This window comes from Dromaius novaehollandiae, chromosome 2 (genome assembly GCF_036370855.1).
Source record: "Dromaius novaehollandiae isolate bDroNov1 chromosome 2, bDroNov1.hap1, whole genome shotgun sequence".
Lineage (NCBI taxonomy): Eukaryota > Metazoa > Chordata > Aves > Casuariiformes > Dromaiidae > Dromaius > Dromaius novaehollandiae.
The window spans coordinates 29,048,839-29,062,250 of record NC_088099.1 but is presented as its reverse complement, the minus strand read 5'-3'; the positions used below and the strand labels follow the sequence as shown (position 1 = coordinate 29,062,250).

The 13,412-nt window shown below is 35.3% G+C and overlaps 1 protein-coding gene across 3 annotated transcripts in view; it reads right to left on the bottom strand.

Moving 5' to 3' along the window:
- Nucleotides 1-348: 348 nt before the first annotated feature.
- Nucleotides 349-13,412, bottom strand: part of ABHD5 (abhydrolase domain containing 5, lysophosphatidic acid acyltransferase) — a 29,735-nt gene continuing 16,671 nt past the window's right edge. For all 3 annotated transcript variants that reach the window (XM_026098680.2, XM_026098681.2, XM_026098679.2), the window contains exons 3-7: nt 12,961-13,333; nt 9,460-9,614; nt 5,881-5,992; nt 5,117-5,303; nt 349-2,721 (exon numbers count right to left, since the gene is read on the bottom strand). In XM_026098680.2, the coding sequence (XP_025954465.2) occupies nt 2,632-2,721; nt 5,117-5,303; nt 5,881-5,992; nt 9,460-9,614; nt 12,961-13,333 (917 nt within the window). In that variant the 3' untranslated portion in view covers nt 349-2,631. The remainder of the gene's footprint in view (nt 2,722-5,116; nt 5,304-5,880; nt 5,993-9,459; nt 9,615-12,960; nt 13,334-13,412) is intronic.

Sequence of the window (13,412 nt, the reverse complement as noted above, 5' to 3'; positions counted from 1 at the left end):
ACACATTTTAAGCAGCCAGTCACTGTACTGAAACAGAACTTCTGGAGAAACTGAGCTTACTCCTTGAGAGCTATTGTTCACAAAAGATCTAGCTTCCAAGTCTTTTCAGTATATGCTATTCATTATCTGTTCAGCACCTATTATGATACTTATTACAGTAACTTTATTAGGTTATGTTACACACAATAGGATATTCAAAATTCCACCTTGACCTTCATTAGAGTATCTAGTACTGCTTCAAATATGACCAACACACACTTTCTTTGTATGTACAATCAGGATTCTGAACGTGCAGCCACTTGTTGACAAACGCTTACCTCAGTTAAATACAAGAAATTTTAAGAGGCATTTGAAAACAAGCTTTACTATATTTTTAATATATTTTGGATGGTTTAGCACAACTTATTAATTACTTGTGATTTCCAGAGCTGAATCACACACAGATTACTACAAAGCAACATCATGTCTTAACGTTAAATCAAACACAAAATTTAAGATTTTTTTATTGTGCAAAACTTAAGCAAATAAGTTTTATTAGTACAATAAGCTGAAAAAGCAGGGGATATTCAAAAGCATATTCACATTCAGTGTGCAATTTTTATCCCTACTTACATCTTTTGATGTGGAATCTGGAATTCCCATCAGTAAGTGCTATCTGAAAATACCATGTTTGTTTTGTCTGTTATTATTTGGAAGAGACTCAGAATATGTTTTAGGTTAGCTTTTTACCCACAATTAAATGAGTCATTTAAGCTGATTAATGCAAATTAGACAATGATAAGGGTGAAAAAATATACACTGACAGCATCAGTGTAAATGGTGGCATGACTGATAATTTATAGCTTATGCTAAACATTATAATCGATACTCTGATTTTCCATTTTCAGTGCAAGATTTTAGCAAATAACACAGATTTAAAAAAAATTCTGGCATCTGCTATTTGAAAATGTAACTGAATTCAATAAATTATTTTAATTAAATTATTTAACTTGTTAGATATTAAGTGCTACCAGTCGATGCAGTCACAAAGACTGTTTGATGTTTACATAGCACCATATACGTAAACATCTCCTTGAGGGAGAGAGATTATGCTCAGCCTGGAACATAATCAGAGTATTTTCTAAACCTTTTAGGTATCTTTGCCTTTCACATCATAAATATGTGCAACAAATCATTAATTTGAGCAAAAATGCACAGAATTCCACTCAAGCCTTAAGACGGTGCTACTGTAAATTCAAATCCCCTATGTATAAAAGTATCAAGAACTCTGCAGTAGTCAATTCAACATTCCAAAGCAGATCAATAGTTTCATGTAAACTTGTTTTTAAAAAACAAACCACCACATAATTTGGCTTTAAAGTGACAAAGTATTTTGCTTAATATAATTTACTAAGCATGCGAAGAACTAACACCAATCTACAGTTTCAAAGAGATGCAGAGACTGGATTAGCTCTGATTTCAAAATATTCAATTAAAATATATAACTATATAAAGGACCTCCAAAACATGTAATTATAAGTTGTTACAGTGGTATTGTTTATTCCAGTAATAATTCTTCCTATAAGGAGGCTGCATGTTAACTAAAATACACTGTTCTGCTGTAGTTCCCAATTAGAGAACATCAGTATTCTCCCCCTCCCCCCAGAAGTTTATTAAAAAGCAGACAAGGCTTTCTATCAAAAGAAAAAGGGAGCTATACTCACTATCCAGATGGCCACTTCCTAGCATTAATCCAAATCTTGTCAACTTATCTACAATTGTTAGGTTTAGGCTAGCAACAAATCTTGCAGTAATTATATGGTGTTAAAAATAGATGGAATAACTAACAAGCCATCTTCTGTATTTTAAAATCACTGAAATCTACAAATCAAAGTATTTCTGGAAGCATGAATGTCAGTGATATCACTGACTCTTAGAAACTGAGGCTTCAATAAAAGTTACACACATGGAAGAAAATGCCTTCAGATAAATGGAAATAACATCCTACAGCAGAAAGATTTCCTGATATTAAGCTTTGATTCCTTACAAACTAACACGTTTCAGTGACAAACATTGTGCATTATTTTGGCCCTGTCTCTACGCCAAAATCAGCTTCACAAGCTGTTTTAACTTCAATAGAAAAGAACCCCCAAATCTTAAAATATGGTGTATAGAGTTCCACAATCCAAAAATAAAGTATGTATGAACAATTTCATATTCTTGCTATGAAACATCAACTAGAAAATATGAAAGTTTATAAAGAAACCAAATTGCATTTTATGCATTATATCTATGTTGATATAGTTCTCTGTGTCAGTGGAGAATGCAACATCTTCATAACATTCAAGGTATGCAAAATTCAATTACAATTTGAAGAAAACTCTGGTTTAAAAAAGTTGTATGTAATTTCATATATGACAGGCCAATACCTAAAGACAGATCTCAAACAAATCTGTACAAAGTCTGCTTAAAATCACCCTATCCCCCAAAAGGCACTAAGTGGTTTAAGTGTGCAAATGACTTCTTAGAAGAAATAGTGTGCGAGCAGGGCCTGTTCCATTAGCTCTGCATTCTTTAGTAATTTCCAAAAGAGTATTGCTATTACATGTTACCTACAGTAAGAATTTCTAAAGAGAACACAGTAGCACGCAGTCAGTCCACAGAATCACAGATATCTTTCACCCTCTGATTGAAGTCTTCAGGTTGATCAGCATACACATAATGACCTGCACCAAGGATAGCCTGGAGGATGAAAGTGGAGAAAGAAGTCAAAAGGAGAAGAAGGTAAAATATATATATATATATATATATATATATATATATAACTGGGATATGTGAAGAATATCCCTGCAACAAACTGAGTTTTACACATTACTAATTTGATACGTAATTATTTGAAAGGAAAAACTACAAAATTGAAACTATCTATTGCATCCAGTCTGTGTTAAGGAAGTTAATACAGTTGCTGCCAGGAGGTAGTATCATGCAACCTAAAAAGCCAATGGTCTCAACTTAAGGAAAAATGAAAGTTTATTTCACCTGTTGAAGGACTTTGTTACATAGGAAAAGAGGGTAAAAACACTGTTTATTCAACTGCACACCTTCTTGAAAGTAAGATTTAAGTGGACACAGAAGTCACTGCAAAACAAACTTAAGAGAACACGTGACATACCAAGCTTTCAGTTAGCCTTCATCCCCTTCATTCTCCACTCAAAAAAATCTGCAAAGTGCCTCTTTACTTCTATAAGTGTTTGTACTAGAGAGAACATTTGATCACTGTATTCCCTTATTAAAAGAATCATATGGAAAAGACTAAAAGGTACTACTATAAATGAGTAGGAACTTAGAGGCTTAAATTGCTGAGGATTTTCTAGACTCGTGGAAGCAGATTTCAATCCTCTGAATTAACTACTATTTTAAGCAGGGAAAAGTCAAATCCAAATAATGCAGTATATGGGAAGGAGGAAAAAAATTACATTTGTGAGCCTTTTCTGACCGAGATTATTTCACTGAAACCATGTAATAAAATTAAGGGCTTAAGTAACCACACATATGGTCGTTAAAGTATTTTTGTAATCTATCACTCTCTGCCAAAATTGTTATGAAGCAAGTCACCATCGTACTGTATGGGAAAGGTGCTTGACCTATTTTCTTCTAATGTTATAACCAATCCAAGATTTATTTGTATTCAAATCTACTTTTCCCCTCCCCCACGATTAAAACATTCATTCTTAAGTCTCTAAAATGAAACATATTGCCTTAAATAGAAGTATAGCTATGTTAGCATGTTAAAAAAAGAAAATTTCTCGAGTAAAATTTAGTTAGAAATAAACATACACAATAAAACCCTCAAAATCTCTGTGCACTTTACCAAGGCTGGTAAAGCCAATGGTAGAGGAACAAGCCCATGTGTCAGCGTTATGAGAGCCCTTTCATTCCTTTGCTTTTGTGAATTTCTTTCAAAGTCCCTGTAATTTTCTCCACTCCAACTACCTTTTAGAATCTGCACCTGGCTTGACAAAATTTTAACCTGAATTACACTAAAACATTACATTATCTACTGTGCCTTCTAAAAACCACTGACCAGACTGGAAAAACCTGCTTGCCTGACATATTCCTATCCTAATAACCTACTGTATACTTCTTAACAGTGATTTTTTGTTAAAACTTATTCTGTGGTTAAGCAGTAAAGTAATGCTTTCAATTCTGGATGTTAGCATTTATGAAAGGTATTTGTGTTCTTTAACACATATAAACAGTTCCACAACAATATCATTTCTCAAATTTTACTTGAATGACTTGTCCAAGTATACTGTAGACATCATGTACTGTAAATTTCTATCCAGTTAGGACTCGACATCAGTAAGACGACAGCTGGCGTATTCTAGCATTTTATCACCTCATAAGATTGTAACATATATACATATCCAATTATCGCGGCTGACTGATGTGAGAATGCGTGAAGAATACTTCAATATTTATTTGTTTTTAAAGAAACCAAACAAAAAATGCAGTGTGTGCACATTTGCAGCAAGCTACAAGTGCACGTATTTTAAATAATGCCATACCTTTAAAAAGGAATGTACTTGCTAGAAAAACAAAACTTAGTATTTTTGTAATGATTCAAAGAAAGGTGCTTCCAAGAACACTAGCACCAGGCACAAACCACTCTCTCATCAGAGAAACAAAAGCTTTATACAAATGGATTGGAACAATTTATAATATGAGAGCCTCCTGACCATTTCATACATAGATGTTCGTGTTAAGAAAGCTGTTGTTTAAAGCAAACAAAAAAATGCCCAAATACTCACCAGTGACCACAAAAACTATTAGGATTAGCATACTGTAGAGTAAAACTTTCTGTAGAGAAAAAAATGACCTTGCTCATAGACCTAATTCAGCTTCTTGTGGTAAAATAAGTTTGATGCTTACTTGGGGAACTTGTACACTTTTGTTTCAGTTTTCTCTGAGCTAACACTTATTTTCTCTTTTTCTGTTAGAGAAATCAGAAATTTTTATCCAAGGCTTTAAATCAAAGGGCCATCATTCCCACAACCAGTATGAAAAATGCATAATTGGATATAATTAAAACAAATCCACACAGATGAACTAAAAAATGTCTTAAAAGTCAACTTACTATTGTTTTCACATACGAATTTGGTCTCAGAGACTGGATAGTGCTGCCAGAATTGCCATCTATACATGAACGCGCTCCATAGACCACAGTGATCGGAATGTCTTGATCCATGTATGAAATCCGTTTCAGCATTGGCCTTTTTGCCCATCCATAAGGAATAGTCATATTCTTGAAAGCAGTTTCACCACTTAGCCATTCAAAAAGGGTAACAAAAAAAAAAAATTAAAAAAAAAATCTTCTTCAGTCTCTTCTCTTCTCCCTTCCCCATACCTTGAACTACCCTTAAATTGGCACATCTGTGTCTTTTGGTAACACAAAAAAAATGCAATAATAAATTAAGTTGGGATTTTTGACAATTAAAATCATGAGTTTTCAACATTTGCATGTAATTTTCAACATAAATAGCCTATGTTTTTACAGGATTGAGTGCTAACACTTAAAAGCATGAAATGATATATTTTTAAGGTTTTTAAGAAAGTCTTTACAAACTAAACATCCTTTGGATTAAAAATTAGTGCCCAAGCGCTCTGTCAAAATTAAAACGCAAGTAGTTTGAAAGGAACAAAATTAGGATAGCTTCTACACTTATCAATTACTGAAATTCAGAAAAAGTGCAATCTTCTTTTTCTTCTTCAATTAATAAAATCAATGTTACAGTAAAAAAAAAAAAAAGCATGCACACTGTTACCATGACCATTGGAGGGAGCAGCACACACTCAGTAAATGAGAGAGATTTCAAAACACACTGGCAAACTCATACTCACCTGGGTGTCTGTACATTGCAGTGATAGATATACTCAGTCACAGTGTTATCATCAAACATCGATGAATATTTTCGCTTGAAATCTGGTCTTAAACGCTGTACAAGGCTTAATCCTGTTAAACAGAAAACAGTATTATAGGAGAAGCTGGTATAGACAACTTGATCAGGTTGTCTAATGCTTTTCGTTACAATCCCCTGAACATACTCCCTTGAAGTTTGTGGCATTTGGTGATTTCTAAAGAACATTTTGCTTCATCACTTGCATGTCTTGGGAAAACATGATGGCCAAACGCGATTGCGCCAAACAGGAACTAAATATAAATACTCTAAATGATTTTATGCTGCACTGAAACAGTGGCAATTCAAACCCTGCCAAATACATTCAGGGAACGTTTGCGAAGGGCCACTTCAGCAACAGAAGAAACATGCAAAGGGGACCAGCAAATGGGCTAAGCAGACTTTTCTGTCACTAGTTTAGTTTTACATGATGCTAACACTTTCCTCCCCATTGCTCCAGCACCACTAGGTGAGAGAAAAAAATCTCATCTTTCAGAACTGAAAGGCACTTAAAAAAATGGGTTGTATTTCCTCCTTAGATATGTCTATACTCTCCTTTTAAAGAAAGTCTTCTTCTGAAGCTAGTTCATTTCACTAGCATTTAGTTTAAAGAACAGAAGTCTATGCTGAAGAACTGGCGGAGAAACTTTGATATGAGTAAAGAAGAAGTGGCATAAATGAAAAGATTTAACTTAAGAAAGCTGTTCTCTTCATGCTCTCTTCACAGCCAAAGTTAAGCTCCTGCTCCGAATCACTTTCTCAAGCAATGCATCTCTTCTAATTGACCAGGCAGATCTTAGGGACAGGAGTATCAGCAAAGGCTAATTTTAGTCTATGAATATTATTCATCTCTTGCTGAAGATGTAGCCTCACAGCTTACCACTTAAGTTTATCAACTGAAAATACTGTTGTTAATCTATGCAATTATGATGATGTCATTTCTTCCTACCTGTTCCAGGCCAAAGGCCTGTGACTATTTATGTAGACTTTGTCACAGTGCTCTGTGCTTTTGTAACCTTGAGATTAGACTATTGCAACATGCCTTATGTATGCCTTAAGTCAATTCAGAAAATGAACACAGTAGAAGAGGAAACAATTGCTTTATGAAACAGAGATTTAAGTCATGAGGTGATGAAGATTTTGCAAACATTCTGCAATTTCTTCTATCGCCTGTATTTTCTCTAGAGAGTTCAATTGTTCTATTTTTGTCCTTTTTTTCTTTTTTCCTTTGGAACATAAATGTTGCAGCTGGCCTGGAATAAGAATACCTGGAAGAGACTAATTCTGTGTCCTTCCCTACTACCAGTATAGAAGCCACAGTATCTCCATTTCCAATAATTAGGGACTGAAAGTATCCCCATTTAAGAATTCACTTTCCATTTTGTTAAAAAGCAAATGAAAAAGTGTTTTGATCTGTGGGTCATCAAATTGGAAAACTGTTCTCTTTCCCCGGAAATTTACAGGGAGAGAATGAAACAAGGAGTCAAGATACTCTGGAATGAATTTTGGAATGAAATCATACTGATTTATTCTTAATGTTTACTGAAAACACCCTCAATTGTTTGGCTGATGTTTCCTGTAGCATCTAGGGAAACTATAAATGAAATATTGACATTAAAGACGAAGTTCTACAGAAGGATGTGGTCACAGTGATATTAGTGTTGCCCTGAGTAATTTTAAGCATTCAGCTCTAGCAGTGGACTTCACAAATCCAAACTAAGCACCTAAACCCCCTACACTATGAGCCTACTGGCTGACTGTTCCAGTGAAGGAAAACAAGTAAACCAACTAACTGGAAACTATTTAAAGAAAAAGGTCTCTCTCAAATTCTGTCTCTCTCCCAGGTTAAGGTAACTGCCTGCTGGTCTGAATAAATATGCATGTGATACCACCATGATACTACAAGAAATCTGTCCCCACTTTAATGCCTAACATATAACTTTGAAGATGAGCAGCTGGCCCCACAGTGAGGACCAGACAGCTATGCCAGCCCAGCAGAGTGAGCACATGAGCACGAAGGGGGAAACTTGGATTTGGTTCAGTGCCTTTATCAAGTTGGGTTCGACGCCTATGCATGCCTATCTCCCAGGACAGTGTCTTAAACCTGCACTTCTCTATCTGAGAAGTATGCCTCATCTGTCAAGAATTCCATGCTATGTCAGTGCTGAAAAACTTTTTGAAAAACTGAAGTGAGAAATGGACGGAAAAGGATGAAAAACACTGCCCTCAACATCAACCTACAGGAAAGGCTAGGTTTGGGATACCTGTGCAAGACAGGGCCTGATTCTGCAGTCTGGTTATGACTGCATTTACTTGGTAAGGGAAGCAACTTCAGCTTTGAACTCTTCCACATGAATTGACTTATGCATGCATTTGTTATTGGATAAAATGCATAAATCAGTATTTACCACTGAGTATGCTTCAAGTCATTTTGTTAACCAAATTAGAAAGCATTTTACTTAAAAAAAAGATTGTTTGTACAAAATATGTTGTCTAATTAATTTTGTCATGCTTCTGAGAACAAATGAAATATATCAGCTTATTAAAATATATATTTCATACAAAAAGAATTAAGAAACAGATGTGGTTTAAATGTAAACAAAGACTTGAAGTGCCACTAGTTTCTCTTTAAACTAAACACTAAAAATGAGGGAAAGGTGAATGATAGCAACTGAAGATACTTCAAGCAAAAAAGTGATAAGCAAAAAGTTATTTATAACTTGTAAGAGGTCTAAAGAATACCTTTTTCCAAGCCTCCGCAACAGATACTCCTGTAATACAAGGAGTAATAAACAGATAACCTCTTTCCCTCAAGAAGGAACACACATAATTTAAGAATTGGCATGCATCTTGATGTTTTTAACCATGCCCTCGTCCCCCAAACTAAAATCTTACTATTTCTGGTCACCTGTAGTTATTCCTAGGATTAGGGCAAATACAGAGTTCATCTAACATCCCGTCAGTGCTGTTGAAGAGATGTAGAAATACAAAGAAGGGCAAGACTGCCACTGTAATGCAGCACATGGCTGAGAGGAAAACAGCAGACAGAAAAAAAAAAGTTTCAGCTTAATTTCTCTAAACTCAGGCCAAAGACACACAAATTTATGAGAAATGGTATTCTAACATTATCCTAATTTGGAAATGCTGTTTGTCAATCAAACTGCAAACAGAAGGGAAACTAAATGGATTGTGACTGGAGGCAACTATAGGGAAAAAAAAAAAAAAAAAAAACCCTGCTCACACTGACACATCTTTGTCAGGTCTCCCCAACAGATGTCCACATAATCTATCTCACTATAACTGTAGCCTACCATAAATGCTATAAATTATCATATTAGTATTTCCAACAGAAAGATTTTCCCTCTTGTCCTGAAGAGTTCATTTTTCTCAAGCCCTCACACCTCTTCCTCCAATTCTTTTCTCTGTGGGTGAAAAGAGCTTGCAACAAACCTTATTTTAATGTCATATCTGCCCCATGTATATGTTCGAAGAAAAACAGTATTTAAGAGTAGCTAACACTCACCAAAGGGTCCTGCTATCCTCAGCCCAGCTAATGGATTAAATGGACTCAATATAGCTCCTAGTGCTTTGATCCAGATTGGAATTGGTCTTTCTTGGTCAGCATTCTCAGGCCTCTCTGGAAAACCCCATGGCTCCACTAAGATAAGGTGCTTTACTCTGTTGGCAGAAAAGGTTCAGAGGTTTAGACATTAATTTTTCTTTGACTGAGAAAGATGGTAACTTGCTATCTGTGTATTACGCAACCTGTTCAGTCACTTCTATCATAGTGGCCTATTACCTAACATCCGATCCATTGATGATTTTGCTTTTGAATGCTACTTAAGGAGAGATGGAATGCAAAGCTCCTTGCCAATATTTGTATTCTGTTGTGCTGCAAACACAATTGCAAGTAATTGTATTTAAAAACACCAGAAACTTAGCTAATCTGCAATTCAAAAAGAATATCAAAATTGGAAAAAGAGTATGATTTAAGAAAAATGGAAATTCATGTCAAAAAGAGAAACTCAGTATTCAATAGATACCTACTGTCGTACACATTTTTTTAGAAAAAAAAAGGTCAGTCTTGCTTCTGTCTTTAAAAATGGCCTATTCCATGTACTCAGTCAATATTAGCAGCAGCAGCATGACACAAAAGAGAATCGTATCTGTTTCATTTAAAGTAAACTTTTTGAAGTCTTTCTTTTCCAAGCTATATAAGCTTTCTGTTCTAAGAAAGGATGCAAATTTATCTAAAAAATTATCTTATCAAAGTAAAATCTGAAGTAAGAGGCAGATCAAAATTAGATGCTTTCTAAATTTATTTAGTTCACAACAGAAGCTTTAGAGAGACAATTTACAGAATTATCATTCAAAGGAATCTCAGTACAGAAAGCATAGTAGGAGTTTCCAGCACAAGCAACTACCAATCATTTCATCCTGTGAGTCCCCTTCAAGCAAAAAATTTATTTCATCTTGGTGGATTGGAATCATCCTTTTCTATTTAATCCCATAAAACACCTACTGTAGGAGGCCTGTACCAGACACTGCTGATTTCTGAAAAAGTGACTCTACACTACACTACAGTTCACTACAGTTTTGCATATTTAAGGTGATTTTGCATATGGTACAGCTTCATTATCTTTACTTTTTTCTTCATGACTTCCTTCTCTTTCAAAGCCATGAGATTAGATATTAAATATAGCAGAGTTGTCTTAATGTCTAAAATGATATCAGAAGTGATTCTGAAGGCTATTTCTGGACTATAATCATTTGGGAAACCAAAAATCAGTGCTTGAAATGAAGGGTTGAAAAAGATTAAGCTTGCAAAGATGTTTCTCAGCTGTCAGTTCAGCCACGAATGTATTTGCACACCGCAGTATACAAGAATGGTAACAGAGGACAGGGTAGAATTTAGCTATATAAAACAAGCAGGAGAGACGGGAAGGCTGAGGAGTTCAAGCAATGAGAAGCGGTTCAGGACTACTAAACATTCTATGCACAAACTATAGTATTAAACGTAACACATCATATACATAAATAAAAACAGAGTAAGCTCCTTTCAGCTTTGGTTTCTTAATAGTGTCCTCCCTGTTTTGCATTCCTCCTTTTGGTAATCAAGCCTAAAAGATGATCAAGGACAAAGGGAACCTCACCATGAGAAATACTTCCAAAAGTAATAGTCCAGAGGTTGCATTATTTGAAAATCATGGTTCCCCACCACCTCACCAAGAATCTTCTACATTGGAAGCTTTTTGAACTAACAATCTCAGATAATGATGTATGATGATGTTCCATGCACAATTTTAGTACTACGTTGTAAATTAATAGATCATCTAGGCTTGGAGAAACAGATCTACTTTCCTAACAATATGTATCGAGAATCCTTTAAGCTTCTAATGCATTGTTAGATAATCTTGTTGAAGGCTGCCCTATATTTATCACTTGATCCAACACTGTCTTAAGACCCTACCAGTAAGTGTGCTAGTTTGAAAGAGTGTTAGTCTAATTTCAGAGAAACAATACTAGTAACACGAGAGCGCAGACTAAAACCCTCCCAAATTAGTTAAACCTCAACTTAAGCACAGGGAAGCCTGAAAACACAGAAGTGTCCCTTTCAATCTAAATCAGATGACAGAAACAATACTCCATCCTACAGGGGCCATCTATAAATACTCCAGAAGAAAGAACAAGCAACTTGTATAGTGACTCCTACAGGAAACTAATTCCAGTTAGCTAAAGTTGTTGTATGCCCAAAAGGATAAGATGTTTATATCTCCAAAGCACAGGACAGCATTTCTCGAACTGCACTTCGCTGGAATTCCGGATTTAGGCACACACCTACTCTCAAACATCATTTCTAACAGTATGCGCCAGCTGTCACCCACTTGGAAAGAAGCAGCCACTGTTTTAGGAAAAAATGATTTATAAATTTATTTTAAAATCTCCAAATGAGAGAGAAAGGTATGCATATAGTGTAAATTAACAGTATATAAAAGAATAAGCTATTTATTCTGTATAGTATACAATCTGCTATGACATTTGGAAAGCTAGACTTATATTCACACTTTTAGCCCAACTCAACAATCATATATTATAAAAAATAAATCATATCAGAAATCTGATGCGTCTTAAAATATGTTCTTTGGTATTGATATTTTTTTTCCATTCTGACCCATACAGAGCGATAAAAGAGTAGTTAATAAGAACTGTACTGAACTAAGTTAATAAGAACTGTATATAAAAATTTCTTGTTTGCACAGATTACACACTGGAATCAGGAGCCCATTAAGCTTATCTAGACAAAAACAATGTCCTTTCTTGATGCAGAAGGATCTCAGCTGGTAGGATCCTAGTTTGTCAGAGTCTATATAACCAGGCTATGTAAAAAAAGAGGCAAGTTATCAGTTTAGGGAAAAAAATGGATTAGCTGTTGACCATGATGTGTCTGCAGAAAATGCTGATGGATACAATTACAACACTGCTGCAGCTGGATTATTTTCCAACAAAGAAATATGAAGTGGTATACAGACAATTTAAATCAAGCAGTTGCCAAAATTATTTTTATATAATCATGCTGCCACCAAGCTGACTGCCAGCATACAGGCATGAATTACTTCGGGGGATCAGGTTCGTAAGTTGCATTGTTATCCATGATAACGGGAAGTTTGGCAGAAATACGCCTCTTTTCCCTTGACAAACCTAAGTTTGATCAGAGATGCCATGAAACATTAACACGTAAATATGATCTTTTCTATTTAGCCTTACAGCATGGCAAAGTGATATGGAATCAAACCAATAAGGTACAGAAAAGTACACTTGAAGCATTTCTAATATATCTATATTTCTAGTCATCTGGGAACAAAACTCATGATTAATACTTCGGGCTTAAAACTCAGTATCATGTTTCTTTTAATCAACACCGTCATCTATTTAATCTATAGACAGCCTGATCAAATTAAATCAGTGGTAAAATCACTAGTCAAATATAGAAAAGGAATTCCTTCATTCCTTTATTTTCACATACCTTGATGGGTACTTTAATGAGTAAGCAGCAGCCAGGAATCCACCTAGGTTGTGTCCGAGTAAAATCATTTTTTCTAACCCCACCTCCCTTCTCCATTCTTCTATGGATTCCACAAACTGATTTTCTGCTTCCCGAGCATCACTGTCAAAGTGTGGTCTACTGCTACGTCCAAATCCCAAGAGGTCAAAAGCATGAATGGTCCTGTTTTCACAGAGATCTTCAAAATTGAGAGCCCACAGTCCAACACCTCCTCCAAACCCATGAAGAAGAACGAGCGGGGTTTTATGTGAAAGGTCCGGAGAGAATGTCAGTGTCCATATTTTATTTCCATTAGATAGGTACACATACCGTTTATTGTATGTGCTTGCAATACCTGAAGAAAAAGGGGGAAAAAATTGATGTTGCTAGATGTGACTGACAAAATATAAAGTACTTTCTATGGAAACCGATGT